The sequence below is a fragment of the Rattus rattus genome, chromosome 16 (genome assembly GCF_011064425.1).
Source record: "Rattus rattus isolate New Zealand chromosome 16, Rrattus_CSIRO_v1, whole genome shotgun sequence".
In the NCBI taxonomy this organism is placed as follows: domain Eukaryota; kingdom Metazoa; phylum Chordata; class Mammalia; order Rodentia; family Muridae; genus Rattus; species Rattus rattus.
In genome coordinates, this window is record NC_046169.1 from 8,919,194 (window position 1) to 8,942,474 (window position 23,281).

General features: G+C 51.9%; 1 protein-coding gene across 2 annotated transcripts; it reads right to left on the bottom strand.

Moving 5' to 3' along the window:
- Positions 1 to 345: 345 nt before the first annotated feature.
- Bri3 (brain protein I3) lies at positions 346 to 22,985 on the bottom strand. 2 transcript variants are annotated; one of them, XM_032886893.1, is made up of 3 exons: positions 22,859 to 22,985; positions 7,837 to 7,939; positions 346 to 746 (listed from the first exon to the last, which is right to left on the bottom strand). In XM_032886893.1, exons 1-3 carry the CDS (start codon positions 22,983 to 22,985, stop codon positions 614 to 616), a joined length of 363 nt encoding a protein of 120 aa, XP_032742784.1. In that variant the 3' UTR covers positions 346 to 613. The 2 variants fall into 2 exon arrangements, with proteins under 2 accessions (XP_032742784.1, XP_032742783.1); XM_032886892.1 differs by lacking the exon at positions 22,859 to 22,985 and adding an exon at positions 8,223 to 8,515.
- Positions 22,986 to 23,281: the final 296 nt, after the last annotated feature.

Genomic DNA, 23,281 nt, shown 5'->3' on the forward strand with positions numbered 1-23,281 from the left:
CTACATGCAGGATATAAGGTGGGAAGCCTCCTGTTTCCGCAACAGGGAACAAGCCAAGTGTGGCTTTCCGATACGTAAAGCAGGAGGGGTGGGCTGAGAACTGGAATCCTGGCTCTGTCGCACAAGTACAGGAGCCAGTCTGCTGGGTGTGCCCTCTTGCCCTGGGTTCCCCTCACACCACCTTACCCTGACATCTGTTCAGTGTCAGTAATAAAGGAGAGTTCAAACTCATGTTCTCAGCCGGAGTGACACCTGAAGACCAGAAGATGGCCTTGGCCTGTGACATCTCCCATGGCAAGGCTTCAGAGGGGCAGTGTGTAAAAACACGGGGCAAGCAGAACAAGCTACACAATGGTATGAATCTCATTTATTTAAAACAGTATTTCTCACCATTCTCAAATTGAAGACTGCAAAAAATAGAAGCAGCGCGTTATCCTTGGCCTTGGGAGCAGGTCGCTGCCTTCCCCCTCTGCAGCCCTAAGCCAGTCCATCCCACCGCACGCAGGGCACGCACTTTACAAAACAGTCCTGAAGCTTAATCAAATAAAACTATTGTACACGACATTTACATTAGAAAAGAGCTGACGTAGGAAAACTGGGTGTGTGGTTCCCTTTAGGTGAAGACCGCTCCACAGTTGGGGCACCTTCGCTTCCTCAGCGCGAAGCAGCAGAGGAACCCGAAAGGAAACAGGACGATGGCCAAGAAGATGCCCAGGCAGGTGAAGCAGTATTCCAGGACACCAACCCTGCAGAGAGAGAGACAACCAAGTCAGGACCCCTCCCCAACCCCACAGCCCAAGGGACGTCACCACACCACCTACCCAGCACCTGCCCAACCTGCAGGGGAATGTGCTCAGAACAGGCAGCTGCCCACCTCAGAGCCAGCCTAGGGCTGCAGTGCACAGAACTAGCTGGAACCAGTATAGACTGCCAGTGCTACAAGGGCATCCTAGGCAAACTCAGAACAAGGTGGAAAGTATCACCTAGTGTGAACAGAGGCAAAGAACTTTCCATTGGTCACACTCTGGTGGCCTCCCCGTCATCAGGTTGTCAAGCTCAGCCCCTCAACTGGAGCCACAGAGATGGCAGGCGAGAAGCGACTCCACAGAGCTGTCCTCTGACTCTGCCTTCATACCCAACAAAAGTAAGAGCGACCCAAGCAAATCTACAGAAATTCCTACAGCTCTGGAAAACCGCCACAGAAATGAAACCCACTCTAGTGTTTGCTGTGCTGGGGAAGGAAGCCAGAGCTCGTGAGTAGCAGGCCAACTGCTCTGTCCACAGACCCAGCGTGCTTCTCCAAGGAGGAAAAGTTTTAGGTTTCGTTTCTGTCCTCTAAGTGTTTTAAAAGTGATCATTTGGTTGGTGTGGGGTTAAGAGAAACAGTCAGCCATGTTCACACATGCAGAAAGTCACTTGAGAACTTTTAAAGCTTCCTATTAAGTCCATTTCCAATATGCATAACGCGTACCCAAAGACATGGGGATGTCAAGAAAAGTCTGCATAAATCATACATAAATACAAATCCTAATGAATTTCTTCTCCCCATGTAACCCAGTCAGGCTCAAGGATCTTTTCCAAAGTCCCAAAGGTGGGAAGGAAGGCTCCTCCGGAAAGATCTAGACACCAAGTCTCACTTCTACCAAACAGACTCCCACAAGCTCCCCCCAGACTTTTAGCTCCCAGCAGGGACCCCCATCCTGTGCTCCAGTCACGTGCCCACGGGCAGTGCACCCCGCTGGGTTTCTTTCGAAAAGAAACTGAGCCAAGCTCAAGATAGGAAAAGAAGAGGGGCTGCTGTCAGACATCTGAGCTGGTCAGCACAGCACTGAGGGCTCAGCAGGGATGCCAAGGGACAGGTCTGAAGACAGGCACAGCGAGCTGCCTGGCTAGCCCTCTGCTGGCTCCCACTGGGCAGGAGGCCTTCCTTTGTACTTCTGGTCTTACACACTGCACACGAGCCCTTTAGGCCGCACTGGCTGCTCCTTGTTTCCACCTCATGAAGTGACAGCTTAAAAGCCAAATGTGCTGACAGCCAAACTGAGGGAGGGAGGACCTCACGGGGGGAGTGGGCCATGACGAGTAAACTTGGATATTCTGGAAATCTCAAGGCAAACTCCATGCCAGCCCCTCCCCACCACCATCACCCAGGAGAAGCTGCCAGGAGCAGCCCCAACGCTGAACAGTAACTGAACCCTGACAAGCTCTTCGGGTGAGGAAGCTCTAAACAGGCAGGTTTGGGAAACGACCTTACTCTCCACTCCTGGGAGCTTTCCACTCCGCCTGGCACCAGGCTCCTAGCACCTGAGCCACAAGAACCAAGATGCCGGCATTCCTGTCAGCAAAGCCACCTCTTGTGTGATTGGCGGGTGGGGGAATTAAAACAGGGTCTCTGAAACTCCCTAAATAACTGAGGGTGACCTTGAACTTCTGGCCCTCTTGCTTCCACCTCCCAACGTCTAGGATTACAGACATGTGCCACCAAGGCCTGTTCTCTCTATGACTCTTACAAAAAAGTGTCACTGAACTACCACAAGGTCACCAAGTCACCACACTTCCTTTGGCCTACCACAGACTGGGCAGGACTCCTCCACCCAGCTGCAGCTGCAGGGTACACTCTAGCCAGTGGTGAAAAACCCAGCTGAAAAACACCTGAGGTTGCTCTCCTGCCCTGACACAGCAGCTGTCCCCAGGCACAGGTGGGAGGGACTTGGGACTAGCCATGTCCAGTGTGGCTGACAGAAGGCCATGTGATCCCAACCCACTATGTACTGTCGGTCTGGGCTTCATCCTTCCATCTCTCCTAGCCCCTTCCCAGCTGTCCGTGAACTCTAACAAGCACTGGTCTGCATATTCCAGGTAGAAAATATACCATGAAGTGGACATAGTGACTCACACCCACTACCCCAGCCCTCAGGAGGTAAAGGCAGGAGTTCATTCTCTGTTATGTAACATGTCAGAGGCTAACCTGGGCTACGGGAGACCTTGTCTTAAAAGGTTCAGAAGGGGAAGGAGGAGAAAGAAAATGTTCCTCCAAAGCACTGGGTCACAGGAAGCAAATCTTGACAATTGGATCACCAGGAGCTTTGAAACCAGGGGCCTCAAGACCTTTATTACCTGAAACAAGAGCCCAGAAGGTGGCTGGGGCAGTGTAGGACCATGCCAGGGTGTGAGGGGTTGGGGTCGGCTTTCCATGTTGCCCTGCATCTCATCCACAGGAACAGCCCAGGAGTAGGCTACTGCTGTATTTTGGTGCAAGCTTGTTTTGGAGCCCAAGATGGCAGGTCTGCTGCGCTCTCCCTCCTGGCCTGCACCGCCCAATGCACACAGTTCCCAACAGTAGCCAGGCCAGCATCTTGGCACAAGACCTCACATCTTCCGTCCCCTTTAACTGTGCTCACAACGTTGAAAGCGGGCTACAGCACACCTAGCTGACCTGTCACGGCTGGGCCTTCATCCCACACAGCAACTGAACTCACGCTCTACACAGGCTTCAATGAATGGACCAGGGGGTGGGGAAGAGGGGGGAGGGAGGAGAGAGGGAGAGAGAGAGAGAGAGAGCGACCTGCTCTGAGCATGAGAAAGCACTCTCAGGGCCCAAGGTCCCATCGCCCTGAACCCACACGACCAAAGGCCCGAAGCTCTGGAAGCAGAACTTTCCCTAAATTTGGAGGAAGCTCAACCTGGACGCAGTGATCTGAACATACGCTATGTCATGTAGTCTTTTTGTTTTGTTATCTGCTTGTTTTCTGAGACAAGCTCTTTCTAGAAGAGACCTGACTCTCTGCGTAGACCAGGTGGGCCTCAAACTCACAGATCCCCCTGCCTCTGCCTCCCAAGTGCCACCCGGCCTATTTCTAGTCTTAATATAGCCACTTAACATGAAGATTCACGTCTTGCTGCGGAAATACTAATATTTTAACTTCAGCTCTGCCCCAGATCTCAAAGGGAACATTGGCAAAAGTTTTAGTTTTAAAAGCCAACATCTGACTCCAGAAACACAATATGGCCTCTAAGCCAACCTATAATCAGCAAGATGCTACAGGCGGCTGCAGTGGCCGGGGCAGCAGCACTAAGGGAAGACCCTGCCTGCCCCAGGAGACCAGCTGCCTCCTCCTTCCAGCCTGTCCCTTCCCCAACAGCTTTACTTTCTCTTCCTCTACAACTTCCAGAAAAGCTTAACTCTTGCCTAGACACGGCTCAACTCTTTCAAAAGACTCAGAACTCAAACCTGCCCCTGGCAGCACCTGGATGGCCCCTCCCCCGTGCTGAACAGGTCACTGGAAGGAGAGAAAATGGTACCGGGAATTAGGAAGTGACTAACTTTAAAAGCCTGTACTTCTTTAACCCCCGACTGGAGGCTCCATAAACAAGTGGCCACTAGATCCCCACATCTGCCAGACGGGTTGGCCACAGGACAGGAGTGGGCAGAGGAAGGGGAGAGAGAAGCTCTGGGCTACAAGAAGACATGTAATCCTGGAGGGGCCCAGGACCAAGTACCATCCAGAAAGGGCTACCCTGACCCCTCCTGCGTCCTTACAGCACCCCATTCCATAGGGAGCTCCAAGCACCATCCAGGCCTGGATGGGAGGGTTTTCTCCACCAGCTACTGACTAAAAATACAGCTACAGCTTCCAATAGCCTCCACTCCAGAGAGCATGCCCACCGTCATGTGGGCAGTTCACAGGGACCAAACTCGAAATGTCCTGCCACTTGGGCACAGGTCTCAAAGGCAGAACTGTCAGGCATAGCCTCAAGTGTTCACACTGGGGAGAAGGAGGGGGTGGCCCAAGGGCATGAGCCCTCCAGCTCCAGGAGGTGGCTTTGTACCACACTGGCACATCTGGGAGGCCACAGTTAGGACTGGGAAAGGGCTTCCCTCATATTGCACAAAGCCAGGATACCAGCCTCCACCTCCTGCCAGGCACCACCAGCCCCTTCACCTTCTTCCTCAGCTACAGATAGGGCAGAGCAGCCCTTCCCCCACCCACCATTATTAGAAGCCTAAAGCTGCCACTACCCCATCTTCCCCAGACTCTCAGCCCGGCCCACAGCTGCTTTCAGAAACAGCCTTCACACCAATGACCCTCGGTGCTGCACCCTGACCCCACCTGCCCTGGATTTCTTCCTGTCTCTCTGATCACCTCCAAAACTAAACACTCAGTAACAATAATAGCCCAGCCAGTACAAGAGGAGCCCGTGCCTGGCAGGCTCCCTGCAGGCCCTGCACTCACAGGCGTCCCAATCACCCTGTGCATGCACAGTCCACTTGTGACCTGTGCTCCCAGGGCACGCTGACCAGCCCCACCTGCCCTGCATCTGGGGACAACCCCCAGCCATTGGACTGGAAAGCCACCTGCCTCAGAGACCCAGGGCCTTCATGGATAGGACTGCTGCAGGTGGGGCACTAAAGCCTCGAAGGGGGGGGAGGCTGAGAGAAGCCCCATCCACTGGGGGTGAGAAAATTGCTCCTTGCAAATGTCTATAAAAGGAGACGGAGTCAGGCTACTTAACTTCGACTCAGACAGAATGGCAACGTGACAAGCGACACTGGCCTCTTATGCCAAGTCTCACTTCAGAGGGAATCACAGACGTGTGACTTGGACAAATTCCTGCCAAGCCACTAGGGAGAGACAGGACAGGGCCTGGCAGGCTACATCTGGAAGGGAGAAAGCTTGGTCACATGAGAAGTGTCTGTCCTGTCTTTCAGCCCTAACATGCCAGGCAGAGGCAGACTCAAATGTTTACAGGGGAACACCTCGGTCCCTACCCCAGAAACGACACACTTTCCCTAAATTAAAGGCAAAGCTAGCTACCCCTCCTGTGCTCCCGTTCTCCTGGAGAGGGAGCCCCCCAACATCCTGCAAGCTTGCTTTTGTAATGACAGGGATCAGCCTTGAAGCCAGGGGCTAGCGGCAGAGGGCACAGTGAACAAGCCTGCAGGGAATCCAAGTGTGCATACAGCCTGTTCCTCCCAGCCAAGACACAAGCGGCCTGGGAGGTTGAAGAGTGACAATAAGGATCAGGACATCCAAACTTGTCCTCAGAGGCCCCAGATTCCTTAATATTGGACACCCCCATCCACAGGCAGCACCCCAAGAGCCCCAAGGCCTTCCTGAGAGGGCAGCAGGCACAGCCTGACCTTGCCCCAGATTCTACAGGACTGAAGAGACCCATGAGCAGAAGCCACAAGCCTGCGAACAACTCACTTTCCAGGGACAGAGTCTCAGAGAGCGTTCTCCACTCAACAGTAATCCAGACTGCAGCTGGGGACTCCACAGCTCTAGGATCCCGCCTGCCTTGGTTCCCAGACTACAGACAGCATCGATGCTGCCCTGCAGACTCCACCGTCAGGGGTCTGATCTAACAAGAGCCTCGTGGGAACACCCCATCCACTGAGGGAGGAAAGAGCCCAGCTGACCGTGGTAGGGCCAGGACCTGGTTGCTGGAAAAAGCAGATGTGAAATCCTACTGAGCGCCTCCACTGCTATGCCCCCTCCCCATCTTCCTGCCTGCTTGCCATCGACCCTTAAACTTGACAGCCTCAAGGCCACACAGGAAGTCTCCCATTTCCCACCTCCACACAACCCCTACTATTCCCAATGGCTCTCTGCACACGAGACCCACACTGATCCCCTTGGCTCAACAAGCTAGGGTCACCTCCCAGGCTATGCTCCCTCTGACCAGGTCTACCTGGTGTGCCTCAAGCACTCTCTTGTAGAGAGCTGCCCTCTGGAGGCAGCCAGCAAGTCTAAGCTACCAGAGAGCCAGCCATCTACAGTTAGAGGAACCAGCCGATTCCACACCTCTCCCTCCACCAGTTCCAAAAGCCAAGCGGGTCCCTGAACGAGGACTCTAACTAGACCTCAACCTTCCTCACCAAACACACGATCAGCTGAGGGTCCAAGCATCTTCCACCCTCAGTCATCTCCAGTGAGGCCACTCAAAAGTTTCCAAAATCATTAACTTCCCTACTCCCCCACTCTGCACCTCCGAAGCACACTTTGGAAATGAAAACGAAGTCCAAGCAAGGGTTTCTTAATCCCATCTCAGAGACTTCGAACTTCCCCCTCCCAGACAAAGGCCGAAACCCTGCCCTGCACAAGGCCCCACCTGGCCTATCTGGGTGAGTGGCCAAGTCCAACTTGGAAGCTGAATCCTCAAGAGTCTGACTAAAATGAGTCTGGCTGCATCTCTCGCCTTACATAAAGTCCTCACAAAGTTTCTGTCAGCTCCAGTTGGAGGATAATATAACCACCACCACAAAACCACTCCAGCCTGAAACAAAGAAGCACGGGGTTTCCTCCTGGGCCAGCTAGTGGCCAGGAGTTGTTAAGCCCTGGTCCGCATTCTGCACCTTCACAGCCTTCGCTCTTTGCTGGACACTTGGATCTCCTAAGTCCTTTGGCATACTGGCCAGCGGACTCAAGTCCCAATACCTCCTTAATAGGATTCAACTGTAACAGTACACTTGCGGAAATTGGAGGAAAAACAAAACAAAACAAAATAAACCCCGATTCGCTGAGGAGCTCAGTACTAGGGAGGAAAGACCATCCGTCTCCATTGTTAACATTCCTGCGTCCCACGCACTCCGGGTGCCATGCCTTCCAAATGCACTCAACTCCCCACAGGAAAGGGAACCCATCCTTCTGCCGCATAAAGTAAATTCAGAGCCAGGGGTGAGTGACCCCACCTTCTCCCACTGCAGTCCCTCCCATGCGGGACTTCCCTCTAAGACGGGAGCCGGGCTGTGACCCCACCCCATCCCACCCCCGCTGGCCTTTTGCAAGATTCCGGCACGTGCGTTCTCCGCCACCCCTTAGGCTAGAGACTTACCTGCAGACCGGGCAGCCTCCGACCACGACGATGGAGTTGGCAGGATACCGGGTGACCGCTCGACTGTGGATGTTATAGACCCGGGGGTGGCTGGTGGGGATCCCTGTGGGAGCGGAGCGCAGATCAGCACCGGGCGACTCGGCCCTCCTCCTCTCCTCCCTCCCCCTTAGCCCCGGTCCTCCCCGCCTCCAACTGGGCAGAGCGCGCCTGCGGGTGGGCTCTGGAAGCCAAGTGCAAACCCTCCAACACAAAGTTCACGGCCACCGGGGCAGGGCCTGGCCGGGCAGGGCGCTCCGGGCAGCAGCTGCCCCCCGCAGGCCGGCGCCGGGACAGCGCAGTCCTCAGCCTGGAGGCCGCTCGGGGACCCCGCCGAGCCGCGGGCCCACCTGTGACGAGGTAGGGGTAGGGCGGCGGCGGGGGCGCGGTGGGGATGGCCCCGTAGCCGTGCGGGCCGCACGCGTAGTCGCCCTGGCCGGCCTCCAGGTTGTAGGCGGGCGGGCGCTCCTGCAACAGGGGCTTGTGGTCCATCGCGGCCCCCGGGGCCGCGCGCCCGCCAGCTCCGGCCCGGCTCGCTTCCTTCGGCCCGGCGGGGATGGCGGCGGTAGCAGCGACGGCGGTGTCCCGGGCAGCTCGGCCCTGTGAGGCGCGCGCCGGGCGGGGCGGGCGCGCCAAGGGTTCCCCGCCCTCCCGCCGGTCACAAGACCGGGGTCACGTGGGCGGGGCGGGGCGGAGCTTTGGGAGGGGCTTGGGAGGGCCTCTTAAAGAAGCCACGGCAGCCGCTGGTGGGGTGTTGTCCTCATTCAGTCCCGCCCCCCCACACCTCCCAATGGATCTTGGACTTCCAGAGAAGTTCTGCCACCCTGCCAAGGCGGGATACCCAATAAGATCCTAGCCCTCTTTAGGTTTTGTCTTTTCTTTAAAAAAAAAAAATTGTTACATATGAGTGGGCACGCATTTGGTAGTCAGAGAATAAATAATTTTCGAGAGTGGGTTCCTGCTTTCCACAATATGGGTCCTGAGATAGATAGGTTGACAGGTTCTGCAGCAGGCGGGAGACTTCACCCCCTGGGCCATCTCGCCACCTCCGCCGCTTTTTTTTTTTGTTTTGTTTCTGGTTTTTTGTTTATTTGTTTGTTTGTTTGGACTTGGGCTCATGTAGCCAAGGCTGGCCTGGAACTCTTAATCCCCTCACCTCTGCCTCCTAAACTATGGACTACCTTGCTCCTCCCCTTCCCTCCCCAATCCTCCCCCTGCCCAACCCAGCAGGGGGGAGGTCACCACCCACAGGGAGGCACCAGGTGAGCCCCTCCCAAGTCACGCCCTGCACTGCCCACACACCCTTGGGTGTAGGAGGGAGCACGTCCGAGTACACTTGCCCAGGAAAGCCTATTCAACTGCTGAGCGATCCTCCTTCTTGTCTTTCGATTAATTGTCGTTTTCAGGGGCTGTGGCCACTATTTAGTAATAACTGCCCTGCTTGGGAGAACCCTAAACTCTAAGCACACATATGTGCTACGCTTCCTTCAGCTTCTCTAACTTCTTTTAGCAGCCCGGCCACATACTTGAGTTTACAGCGTGGCAATGTCGCTCGCTACCTAGCACAGGACCGTGGCCGGACTCAGACCCATCAGTGTCTACATAGCTACTGCCAAGCCATGCCTCTAGCCGAAGTATCGAGAGGCATGAGCTTGGTTGGTTAGTAAGATTCTAAAAGGCAGATTGGGAGCTGTCCTGGTAACTTTGTTATGTGAGTGCTGGCCTAACACACAGGAAGCCTAGGGTTCCGCTTCCAGCATTCCATGAACCTGGTGTGGTAGCACGTGACTGTCACCCCAGGGCTCGGGAGATGATTCTAGAGATCAGTTCAGTGACATCCGATGCTACACAGCAAGTTTAAGGCCAGCCTGAGCTACGGGAGACTGCGTCTCCACAAACCAGGCAAAGAAAAGGAAATATTGGGGTTGGGGATTTAGCTCAGTGGTAGAGCGCTTGCCTAGCAAACGCAAGGCCCTGGGTTCGGTCCCCAGCTCCGAAAAATAGAAAAAAGAAAAGGAAATATTGGAACAGTTAGAATTCTTCCCATCTGTTGCCTAGGTATTTCCAGGGTCTGGCTTTGGTAACACTTCCCAATCCCTGCCCTCTGTGTGTGTGTGTGTGTGTGTGTGTGTGTGTGTGTGTGTGTGTGTGTGTGTGTGTGTGTGTGTGAGAGAGAGAGAGAGAGAGAGAGAGAGAGAGAGAGAGAGAGAGAATGGGATTTTAGGCCTATCCCACAGAGCCCATCAGAGAGGGGTTGGGTACCCCTGTGGCAGCCGTGCCACTGTTGCCCTAGTGCCCTGGTGTATGGGTACAGAATCCACACCTGAGTACCAAATACGAAACTCATCTCCCTTTAGAACACATTGGATTTTTCTCTTTCCTTTTGTACTGATCATTTCCTCAGTGTCTCGCAAGGAAGAACTAAGAGGCAGGCCAGCTCATGTGCCAATAAACAGAGAGAGGACATCCAGGACAAGAATGAGATGTGTGTGTGTGTGTGTGTGTGTGTGTGTGTGTGTCTGTGTCTGTGTCTGTCTGTCTGTCTGTCTGTCTGGTGGCACTCTGAAGGAGAGTTTGGAGTTCAGAGCCATTCCAGGTAACACGCTGAGACTATCTCAAAAGAAACCCATTAAGGTTGTATGTGTGTCTCAGTTCACAGAGCGGTCACCTAGTGTGCACAAAGCCCCAGGACCCATCCCCAACATTGCATTAACTAGGCATACTGGCTCAAGCCTGTAATCCCAGCACTCTAGAGGTGCAGACCAAAGGCTCAAAAGTTCAAGGTCAGGCCGGAGAGATGGCTCAGCCATTAAGAACACTGGCTGCTCTTCCAGAGGTCCTGAGTTCAAGTCCCAGCACCCACATGGTGGCTCACAACCATCTGTAATGGGATTTGATGCCCTGTTCCGGTGTGCATGGAGACATAGCACTCATGTACATAAAATACATAAATGGATAGTGTATTCTTTTAAAAAAAAAATCCGAGCTCATCCGTGGCTTCACAGCAAGCTCAGCAAAGACGGTCTGAGCTGCTTGAGAGTGCATCTCGGCAACAGCAAACAAACTTTGCTGATGGAGAGTGGCTCAGGGCTTTGAAGGAAGCAGGGAGCCTGGGCTGTACGGCCGAGCCTTATCGCCTAGAGAAGTGGCTTCATCTCAAGCTGGCCCACTGTCACCACTCAGGTGGCGAGTCTGTCTACAGATTTAAAAAAAAATAATCTGTATTCATTATCGTTTTTGTAGATGATGTGTGGAGCGGGGAGTGCATGTGTGAGGTGGGCAGAGGGCAAGATGGCGGAGTAAACTCTTTCCTTCTGCCTTTATGTGAATCCTGGGAATCAAACTCAGACCATCTGCTTAGCAGATGCCTTTCCCCACTGAGCCATCCTGCTGTCCTGGGACACTCCTTATTGTCCCTGCCTTGCAGAAAGCTAGAGAGAAGCATTGGTTCCTCCAAGCCCTTTCCTACCGATCAGACCTCATACACATCGGTAGACTTCAATTTTAGATCACTTTTTTTTTTCCGTTATAGGCCCATGTTTGCTGATCAAACCCCACACCTCTGGTTCCCTAGGAACGTCTCTACTTAAGTACTCCATCTTATGAGTGCTGGGGTTGCGGGAGGGCTTTGGGGTTTCCCAGTGTTGCCCGGAAAAACGCCACTCACCTACAAAACCTTCCATACAGCCCATGAATGTGCACCTTGGAGCCCCTATCCCAAACTCACACCAGAGGGGCCGAGATGTTGCCAGACAGGAGATAGAGGTGCCACACAGGTAAACAACGAACCTGGGTGTCGCAGGAGTCCAAGGACCGCTGCCTAGCTCAGATGCCATGGGGAGCTGACCCCAGAGATCAGAGCAAGAACCTCCCAGGAAGCAGAGAACAGAAGCTTAAGAGGAAGCTCAAAACTCAGCCCCAGAAGGTGCCCAGCAGGCAGCTCTAGGCTATGATACTAAGTCACTTGGGGTGGCCTGAACGGGTTCTGAGACACACATGTGGAGGCCCTGTTCAGGGAAATAGACTAAGATACTGGAGAAAGCACCTCCAAGGGATCTAACTGGACTACGTGTGTTTAAACGGGTGAGCCTCAGATCTGCGTATTGGAAGATGACCACCCGTGTCTACAGCCATAGCGTTCTGAAGGTGCCCGATCTCAGAAGAGAAAGAGTCGAGCCTGGAAAATGATTGGAAGCATCAGGTCAGGGAGAAACCGGGAAGGAAGGAAAATGAGATGCCTATTTAAGATTCAGTGGCCTTCCCCCCACCGCAGTGGGGGCATGGGCCTCTAATCCCAGCACTCTGGTGGCTGAGGCAGGAGGATCTAGAGTTCCAGACCAGCAGAGCCGTCCTGAAACAAAAACTTGGTGACTTCCGGGGGTACCAAACCGGTGACAGGAAGCTCACAAAGACTTAGAGGGTGGCAGACAGATGGCTATCACCCGGGGCTGTGCACAAAGGAGAACCTTTGCTCAGACAGGGCCAGTTTTCTACACATGTGAACTTGAGCTGAGCCTGTTGCCTAAGTGATACCTAATAAAAAGCTGGGAGAGGGATTGGGGATTTAGCTTAGTGGTAGAGCGCTTGCCTAGCAAGCACAAGGCCCTGGGTTCGGTCCCCAGCTCCAAAAAAAAGAAAAGGAAAAAAAAAAAAAAAAAAGCTGGGAGAATCTGGGCAGGCGTTGGGATCACCATTCTCCATCTTTTAGTGGTTTTAGTATGCATTTATGTGTACGAGGATTTCACCTGAATGTATGCCCATGCACTAATGTGTGTGCACTATATGTGTGCCTGGTGCCTGCAAGGGTCAAAGGGGTTTTAAGGGTCCCGGGAATGGGGGTTGGGGTTTTAGCTCAGTGGTAGGGCGCTTGCCTAGAAAGCGCAAGGCCCTGGGTTGGGTCCCCAGCTCCAAAAAAAAAAAAAAAAAAAAAAGAGTCCCTGGAATGGGTTGGGGATTTGGCTCAGTGGTAGAGCGCTTACCTAGGAAGCGCAAGGTCCTGGGTTCAGTCCCCAGCCCCGAAAAAAAAAAAGAGTCCCTGGAATTATAGATGGGTGGGCACTGGGAATTGAACTCAAATCCTCTGTAAGAGTAAGAACTGCTCTTAACCACTAGAGAGCCATCTCTCCAGTGCATGTATGTGCACATGTGTGTGTCTGTGTGTGTGTGCATGCATGTGTGTGTCTGTGGGTGTGTGGGTGTGTGTCTGTCTCTGTGTTGCATGTATGTGTCTGTGTGTGTGCATGTGTGTGCACGTGTGTCTGTGTGTCTGTGTGTGTGCATGCATGTGTGTGTCTGTATGTGTGCACATGTGTGTGTGTTTGTGTGCACATGTGTGGGTATGTGTCTGTGTGTATGCATGTGTGTGTCTGTGTCTGTGTCTGTGTGTGTGCACATGTGTGTGTGCGCTGTCTGTGTGGGGGGAGTGTGTGTGTCTGTGTGTGTGTGCATGTTCGTGTGCATGTCTGTGTGTGTATGCATGTGCGGGTATGTGTGGGTGTGTGGGTGTCTGTGTCTGTGTGTGCATGTGTGCATGCACGTCTGTGCTTCCGCATGTGTCTGTCTGTCTGTCTGGGTCTTTGTAGCCTAGGCTGGCATGAACTCACCATGTAGCTAAGGATGACCCCGAACTCATGATCCTCCTGTCTCCACTTCTCCGGTACCAGGATTACAGAGACACAACACTGCTTCTCATTTAACACTATCTTCTTGCTGAATGGTCTGGGACATTTCCTGCTCTAAGCCACTCAGGTACCAGCACCTGATCTGTGGGCTTGGTTACCCACTCAGGTGTCAGCACCGTGGACCACCTCGTCTGTGCATGGGGTACCCAGGGTCACCTGCTTTCCGAGTGGATGTGGTAAGAGGCTGGGGCGGAGTTGCAGGAATCACTGCTGTGGGGATGAAGAGGCTGAGGAGAAAGGAGTCAGTGAGGGTGGGGGAGCGGTTTTCAGTTCTCTTCCAGTGTCTCGAGCGTCTAACTCTGGAAGGGGACATTTGACCAAAGTCCAGAGAGGGTAGACATGTGTGGTGCTGCATGCCAGCCCTTGGGAGAGAGAGGCAGGAGAATCAGGAGTTCAAGGTCATCTTTAGCTGCATAGAAAGTTTGAGGATGGATGGACGCATGGATGGACAGACAGATGGAGGGGTGGACAGGTGGGTCGGTCAGTCAGGTGGGGATTTGAGTTTGCATCCTAAGGCCCACATAAAAGGCAGAGAAGGTGGTGTGCACCTGTGATCCTATGTTGGAGAGGCAGAGAGAGAGAGAGAGAGAGAGAGAGAGAGAGAGGGAGAGAGAGAGAGAGAGAGAGAGATCCCTGGAGCTCACTGGCCAGCCAGCATGGCCAATGAAAAATGAGACCCAGAGACCTTGGAGAGAAATCAAGGAAGACACCTGCCTTTAACCTCTGTCCTCCACTCTGAGACACACACACACACACACACACACACACACACACACACACACACACACACACTAAGAAAATGAACCAGTTGGCCATGAGGAGATGGAAGGAACAGTTTAGGCTGGCTTGCTTGCTTAAGGTCGACAAACCACAGATTATTTGTAAAGCAAGCGGATCCAGCAGGGCAGGGAAAGGGATGATGGGTAATGGGCTAGAGTCTTGCACATAGGAGGAACAGTGCCCTACAGGATTGGACTGGTCAGTCACCTACGGAAGGGAAGCACAAAAGTGCTAGGACAGATATCGCTCCCTCCCCCCATCCCCTCTCCTCCCTCACCCTCTGCCCCTCCCTCCTACTGGGTGTGTCTATATGAGCCTTCTATCCTGAGCTACAACCCCAGCCTGGGAGCTTTGTCCTGATTGTCGCTAATTTCAGGAAATTGGGAGCGAAGTCAGACGCTAAGTCTGAGCCCAGGAGAGGAAGTGTGAGAAATAGATCTTTCTGGGGCTCCCCCGGAATTGGGGTTTGAGCAGGGAAGAGGAAGAGTTAGCGTGCTATTGTGCAGCCTACTGAGACAGCCTCGTAGCCTTGGGGCAGAAGGGAAAAGGTTCTGAAGACCCGTGTCTCCGCCTTTCCAGGGGGCGGGCCTTTCCAGGGGGCGGGCCTTCCCAGGGGGCGGGCCTTCCCAGGGGGCGGGCCTTCCCAGGGGGCGGGCGAATGAATCCGTCTAGCTGCTAAACCTTAAGGAGTGGGAACTTCCCAAGTATCTCTTTCCAAGGAGTTGTGGTTTGAGGGAAAGTGGTCCCCACGTGCTTGAGTACATGATCCCCAGTTGGTGAAGGGTTCAGAGAGGATTTAGGAAGTGCAGCCTGGTTGGAGGTGTGCCACTGGAGGTGGGCTTTGGGGTTTCAAACGCCCACAACCAGCTCTCTCTGTCTTATCCTTGTGGGTCAGATGCCCGCTCTCAGCTACTGCTCAGCCTGCCTGTCTGCCGCATGCTTCTCACCGTGATGCTCTGGGACTAGTCTCTGAAACCGTAGTCTCCCCATAAACTCTGCTTCTACAAATCACGTTAGTGCCTAAATATGTCGCCTTGGTCAGGTGTTCTACCTCAGCAACGGACAAGTAACGAATGACGCTCAAAGGAGAGACTCGAGTGTCTTAGCATTAAGCTGTCATTATCATTTTGGTTACTCTCAAGTTACATCTCAAAGGCTCGCTAAAGATTCTCTCCCTCACCCCTCCTCCACCTCTCCCTTGTTCCTCTCTGAGACGAGGTCCCAAGTAACCAAAGATGACCTTGAACTTCTAATCCTCCTGCCTTCACCTCCCAAGCGCTGGGCTCTCAGCTCTGCACCATTACACAGTTGGTGGTGTTGAAGCCAGGACTCAGGGCTTCGTCACGATGGCGGCCAAACATGCTACCAATCACAACATACCCCACCCGGCTAGTTTCTGATAAGCGATTCCACGGGATGGCTGTAGAGGTAACTTGCATGGAGTCGCACTCTGATAAGGTGAAGCAGGGAAGCCCTGGGGCTGCACGGGGCTTTAGCACACAGCTTTTACTGTAGTGGAGTTTCTGGGGAGATTCCTAGAAAATGCAGGTTACAGCTGGGAGGGGAGAAAGGCCTTCAGGAGGTGCGGCTCCTTGTGCTGGAATTTTTACTTCTCAGCTGGAGAGAGGCTGCAAGCAGGAGCCTGGAGGAGGGATCGTTTCCGTTCACACGTCCCCACAATGTCCCCGGCTTTGTGTCCTTCTCACTGCAGACCAGAAGTTAAAACTCCAGGTGTGGAGGGCCTCATTCCCTCCAAAGGTTCTTGGAAACCACCCTTCCATGTCATTCTAGAATATACTGACTCCAGGTTCCTGGGCACACGTAACTGAAGTGTCCTTAGCTCTCTCCTCGCGACTCTCTAGGTCCCCTCCTCTTATAAGGACACCAGGCATTGTTTGCATTTAGGGCTCAAGCTTGATACAGAATGACATTGTCATTTCCATGCACACATTCCCTCCCCTTACCCCTCCCACAGTGCACCCTTGTATAGCCAAGATCTAGCTGCCCTGATGTGTTGCTGGCATGGCTGGAGCCAAGGCATTCTAGAGAGACACTGTGTCCTCCCTTCAGCTGTTAGGTTATAGAAACAATGGTTTCCAGAGAATTGGAATCCTCCACATCTTCACTTCCTATCCCCACCCCTGCCCAGGAGGATGGAAAAGTGCCAGCGAGAGGGGGACCATGTATGAGTAATGTCTGTCCATCCTGCAGGAGAGATTAAAAGCTAAGACAATGTTGGGTCAGTGACCGGCAGGGCCATACTTTAACCTGGACAGCTTAGCTATGTGGAACTCTTGACCCCTATTTAAGCATAAACCTCAGAAACTGGAGATGCCTCTCTCGTGAGGATCTGGGTTCAATTCCCACCTCCCACTTGGCAGTGGGAGTCACAACCATTTCTAACTCTAGTCCCAAAGGACCTGATGCCCTCTTCTGGCTGCTAAGAGAATCGCATGAATGTGGTACACATATATACAGGCAAGACACCCATTCACAGAACAGAAAATTAAATTAAGGGCTGGAGAGATGGCTCAGCGGTTGAGAGCACTGACTCCTCTTCCAGAGGTCCTGAGTTCAAATCCCAGCAACCACACGGTGGCTCACAACCATCTATAATGGGATCCGATGCCCTCTTCAGGTGTGTCTGAAGACAGCGACAGTGTACTCACATAAATAAATAAAAACTTTTTAAAATTTTAAATGAAAATGAAAAAATTAAAACCATGATTACGTCAGGACCATGGAGGTGGACTTAGGGGCCACTGGACACCTCCATTACTTCCTTTTCCCAGTGAGGCCACACTGAATAAATCCCTTGCCTGCTGTTCACTGTCACAAGTCTCTTTAATTGGTATATTTGAGACTGGGTGGGAACCGATCTCATCTGGGCTTCCCCAACCATAAAAACTCCAGTAACGGTAATCTGGGAGCGCCAGGCTCTCTCCAGAGCATGCCATACGCTGTATGTTTCTAGCCTCTTTAGAGTTATCCCAGGGAAGTAACAGCAATACCTCCTAGATGTTTGCAAAAGAACCTGAGGGCACAGGTAGCTTCTGTTGTTTTTTTTTTTCCCAAGGAATCCTGGCCTTTGGACACCAGGTCTACCACCTGCAGTTCTGAGATTACAGCATGCTGCCCTGCACTAAGTGTGCGAAATAGAAACATTGGTGACTGTGGTGTGTGTGTGTGTGTGTGTGTGTGTGTGTGTGTGTGTGTCCGTGTGCGCACACGTGAGTTATGTACCACCAGCCCTCTTCACAGTTGGTATTAGCCAAAAGTCCAAGAAACAATTCTAGTCTTTTGACTATTTTGAGACAGGATCTCACTAAGGAGCCCTGATTGGTCTTGATCAAACTCTGTACGCTCATACAGAACGAAATGGAATTTGTTTCCATATCTTCTTTGGGCTGGGGATGTTGCATAGGAAGATGGTGGTTGTTTAGCATATGCAAGGTCTCACCCCCAGAAGGAGAATAAAAGCAAAAATAAGGGCTAGAGATGTCGGTGGGCACCGGTGTTGGTGGGCACCGGTGCTGGCCTGGCCTGCACAAAGCTCGGAGTTGTATCCCCAGCACCTATAAAAACAGATGTGCTGGCAAGCACCCACAGTCCTAGCACTCAGGAAATACAAGGCAGCAGATCAGAAGTTCAAGGTCAACCCCTACTACATCTTGACCCCTTTGGGGGGGTCACACATCAGATATCCCGCATATCAGATATTTCCACTACGATACACAACAGTAGCAAAATTATATTTACGAGGTAATGGCAAAATAAATTGTATGGTTGCGGGTTCACCACAACATGAGGAACTGTCTTAAAGGGCCACAGCTTTAGAAAGGTTGAGAACCACTGTTCTACTACACAGTAGTGCTTTGAAGCCAGCCTGGGCTGCCATTCATAATAAATAAGTCCTATGTTTATTTTTTGATAATTAAAATTCTATTCTGTTCTTTATCACCTACCACACACTAAATGTTTTTTCTTTATTATTATTTTTATTTATTTGAGTACACACTAGCTGTCTTCAGGCACACCAGAAGAGGGCATCGGATCCCATTACAGATGGTTGTGAGCCACCGTGTGGTTGCTGGGAATTGAACTCAGGACCTCTGGAAGAGCAGTCAGTGCTCTTAACCACTGAGCCATCTCTCCAGCCCCTAAATTTATTTTTTTAAATGTTGCCATTTCTACTAAAATAAGTAACTGCTACTTTGACTTTGACTTTGTATATAAATGTTTCCTCAGAAGGGCACCAGGAAGGGATCTGGTGAGACGGGAAATGTTGTTCCCTGCCTGAGGACTGGGACAGTTCTCATCCTCCAGACTTGACAGTCACTGTCACTACCCTCAAAATGTACCAGAGGAAACCGAAACAAGTATCTGCCCTTTTCTTGCACACTCTTCAGAGAGCTGATAACCTGTCACGTGGACTTCTTGGCACATACAGGAACTGGGTACCTCACATGGCTGGGATTGTGACCAAAGAAGAAAAAAAAAGGAGGAAGCATAATGTCAAAAGCCAGGGCTGGAACCAATTACAAGTGCCTGGCTTGGGGAAGGACATTACCAAATATTTGCTGAATAGCTACAAAATGTTTATCTTAGATAAACACTTTGGAGTTTTATGGTAAGCCCGTTGTGAGCCTTACAATTCTACTGGGCAAATATTTCTAAGTATTTTATAAATTAAGCATATCGGTTTCTCCACAACACATAAAAGCCTCGCTTTTCCTGAGACGGGTGGTAAATCTTTCATAAGTCATGGGGCCTGGGAAATAACTTAGCGGATAAAGTGCTTGCCCTGCAAGCACGAGTGCCTGCCATTGCTCCCCAGAATACACATGTAAAAGCCAGGCGTGGAGGCCAAGGCTCGCAATCCCAGCACTGGGGAGGTAGAGACAGGCAGATCCCTGAGGCTCAATTTCCAGCCAAGAAATTATTTATTGGCAAGATCCAGGCCAGTAAAGGACCTTGTCAGGAAACGCAGGATAGGCAACCTGGAGGAACGACACCCACCCACGGTTAACATTTGGCCACCTCGTGCTTGCATCCCAACGCACAGCTGCGCTGATACGCACAAACACACATACAATCTTTATAAGTCACATACACACATATTTGTTGGAGTTTGATCTGTTGCTCTGTATTGTAATGCTAAATTCTGTATCTCAAGGTCTAGCTGCCTCAAGAGGACTAAATTCTCACGTAACTCAAGGGATGCTATGTAACCATGCGCCCCAAAGTTATGCCTGATTGGTCAACAAAGCGAGGTAGGCGGGGCTATGGTTCCCAGGTTTGGGGTCTGAGGCAGAGAACAAGAGGAAGGGAGAGAGGGAGAGGAAGCAGGAGCGAGGTGTCATGGGATAGGTGGATCCTGAGCACAGGGCCGCGAAGGCCAGCCTGCTGGAGTAGGAACAGCCAGGATGGAACATGACAAGGGACATCTCAGGGTTACTGGCAGGGAAGAAAACAAAATCTGCCCAGCTCTAATGCTTTAAGGGCTTATTATAAATATAAAAGTTTTGTGTCTTTTGGGAACTAAATGATCTAAAATGGAGTAGGAACACCCAAATATACTGTTACAACACATATTCAAATGTATATAATGCTCGCCCCTCCCGCCCCCCTTTCTTTAATGGGGATTAAATCCGGGGCCTCCGCACACTAGGCAAGAACTCTTTCATGGAGCCATGCCCCAATCTTCCCAGGTTCTGTGATTGAAGAAGGACAGAGAGTCCAAGAACATTTCAACCGAATTTAGATATTGAGGCAGGCAAGGTGAGGGGAGGATCCTGCATGGAAGAACAACTGGTTCTCACCAAAAAAACGTTCCAGGGGTTGGGGATTTAGCTCAGTGGTAGAGCGCTTGCCTAGCAAGCACAAGGCCCTGGGTTCGATCCCCAGCTCCGAAAAGAAAAAAAAAAAAAAAGAAACAAACAAAAAAACGTTCCAGGCTTCGGGCTTCCTGTATAACTGGAGAAGGAAACCGAGCCTCCTGAACTGGAAAAGTCAACCATCCTTTCAGTATTATAGCTAAGGTTCCCGGGGCTGGGACACGGTTCATCAGTTAGGCGCCTGGCACACAAACCAACACGTGACCTTTTGAGTTTTGTATCTAGAACACCTGATAAAAAAATCAGGGATGGTGGCGCACACCTGTAACCTCAGGCTCGCTGCCAGGCCAGACTATCGGAATTGGAAAGTTCAAGGCCAGCGAGTGCCTGTCCAAAAAAAAAAAAACAAAACAAAAACCTGGTTTGTATCTGGAGAGGTGGCTCAGAGGTTGAGGGCACTTGCTACGCAATCGTGACTATCAGAATGTGGATTCCAGTACCTATGTTACAAGCCAGATACCCTACGTACACCCAGAACTCCAGTTCTAAGGAGAGAGAAGTCTTGTGAATTTAGCATGGCTACATTGTATCATTAAGGAAAATGGCATGCAGCTTCAGAGGATAAAAAGTTACCTGGATTTACACCGTCTTTTCCTAGGCAGGCCTAAATTACAGCCTGGGGTTACAGGTATGTGCCCTGCCATGCCTGGCTTTTGCCTTTTTTTTTTTTTTTTTTTTTTTTTTTTTTTTCTTTTTTTTCAGAGTTTGTGCTTGCTAGGCAGCGCTCTACCACTGAGCTAAACCCCAACCCCATGCCTGGCTTTTTAACGTGTTCTACAGGGGTTGGGGATTTAGCTCAGTGGTAGAGCGCTTGCCTAGCAAGCGCAAGGCCCTGGGTTCGGTCACCAGCTCCGAAAAAAAGAAAAGAAAAAAAAAATGTGTTCTACATACAAAATTGATCATCATGCTTGACTGGCAGGTCCTTTACTGAGGAACCTAGGCGTGTAAAAACCAGCAGGAGAGGGGCTGAAGAGATGGCTCAACAGTACCCGGCTGCTCTCCCATAAGTACTGAGTTCAATTCCTAGCAACCAAATGGTGACTTACAACCATCTATAATAGGATCTGATGCCATCTTCTGGCATGCCCCGTATATATACACAGAACTCATACGTAAATTAAAAAACAAAAACAGGGGTTGGGGATTTAGCTCAGTGGTAAAGCGCTTGCCTAGCAAGCGCAAGGCCCTGGGTTCGGTCCCCAGCTCCGAAAAAAAGAAAAAAAAAAACCAAAAACAGCAGTAGAGCACTACCTAGAATCTCCCAGTGAGGGTCTGGTGGCGTGGCTCAGTGGTAGAGCCCCTGCCTAGAATCCCCCAGTGAGGGGCTGGGGGCGTGGCTCAGTGGTAGAGCCCCTGCCTAGAATCCCCCAGTGAGGGGCTGGGGCGTGGCTCAGTGGTAGAGCCCCTGCCTAGAATCCCCCACTGAGGACTAACATGCTGAGCATATTAGTCCCTGGGTTTGATCCAGAGCCCTGCACAAGGGTTCTCCCTTTCTGTTTAATTTACAGGAGTGGCAGGGAACCAAGTAGAACCTAAAGACACAATAGTGACCAATTACTGACAACCGAGTTTGGTAACCAACACGGATTCTCTTTGTCTGGGAGAAGCAGACAAGGGACCGGTGTCAACGGAGACAAATAAATCATGACTTTGGATCTGTAAGCACGTCTAGGGCCCAACCTGGAAATTATTTTTAGAGGACTCTTCGTGTGTGGAGTGGCCTGACAGCCCTCGCTCAGCCATTTTTTAGTATTGCCAGAGCCACCCAAAACTAGTCCTCCTCAGAGTCAGGGGATTTGAGACAGTGCTGTCATGGGACCTTGGCTGTGTAGAACAGGTGAGCCTAGGGAATTGTCGTGGGGAGGGGGCTTTGACATGGGAGGGTACCGTGGGCTCAGCAGGAAAGAGCTCTTAACTCTAGGAGCCCTAAGTTCAAATCCCCAGATTCCCACGTTAAATCAGGCATGTCCCTGCACATGCTTCTAATCACAGCGCCTGAAGAGCAGAGACAGGAGGATTAGTGTGGTGGTTTGAATGAGATATCCCATAGCCTCGGGCGTTAGATACTTGGTCACCAGTGGGTGGCGCTGTCTGGGAGGTGTGGCCTGGCGGAAGGAACTACATCCCTGGGGGCAAGTTTCCAAAACTCAAGTTTCCCAGTTCACTCTCTCTACTTCTTTCTCGAGTTTTGAGATGTGAGCTCTCGCCCGTTCCTGTGGCCCTGCCGTCCTAGCGTCTCATCCCTCTGGAGCCATAACCCCAAATAAACCCTCCTCCGTAAGTTGCTTTGGTCATGATATTTTATCACAACCCTGGAAAAGTAACCGATCCAACCACCGAGGCTTGCTGGCCGCTAGCCTAGCCCCAGAGACAGACTCTGTGGCTGACAGACACATGTGCGCGCACGCACGCGCACGCGCGCGCGCGCACACACACACACACACACACACACACACACACACACACACACACACACACACACGTGAGAGGGAGGTGCCATGATAAAGGTTCAGAGAAGCCACCCACGGTCCCAGTGCTCTACTACAAAAAACAAAACAAACAAACAAAAACCAACTGCTTTTCCTGTCCCTTCCCAGGTCTCCTGAGGCTCATCCCAAGGCCGCCTACCTGCTTCCTGTACTGTGGAGGACATGGCTAGTCCCCGTAAGATGCCCAGGAGTGGCCAGAGAGAGTCCGAGGTTGGGCCAGGAAGAGCCCCTTTATGGTCCAGCTGCAGACAGGCAGTAGCCGACATGAAGGAGTGACCCAAAAGGCCAGGAAGAAAGAGTCATACCATTGAGAATGCGGGGGAAGCCAGGCAGGGCCTCGCAGGGGACAGAATGTAGCCTCACAATCCCAGTCTGTGCCAAGGTTCTTAGGTTCTGAGCCTAAGGCTCTGCTCTGTAGGAGCTGACACCAGGGCAAACATTTCCTCCCACTGCCAAGACATGTGGTGTAAGCCATGACCCAGGAAAGAGGACCTTACAGTCACCCTGTGAGGATAAACGGCCACAAAGCAGTAAGCACACACACCGCCTAGTGTCAGACTGT

What these genes read in the sequence shown, in the direction of transcription:
- Bri3 (XM_032886892.1), bottom strand. Translation starts at nt 8,364, where the DNA reads ATGGACCACAAGCCCCTGTTGCAGGAGCGCCCGCCCGCCTACAACCTG. An exon ending in CTACCCCTACCTCGTCACAG is followed by an intron (nt 7,940 to 8,222) that starts GTGGGCCCGCGG and finishes CCGCTCCCACAG; the next exon opens with GGATCCCCACCAGCCACCCC. An exon ending in GGAGGCTGCCCGGTCTGCAG is followed by an intron (nt 747 to 7,836) that starts GTAAGTCTCTAG and finishes CTCTCTCTGCAG; the next exon opens with GGTTGGTGTCCTGGAATACT.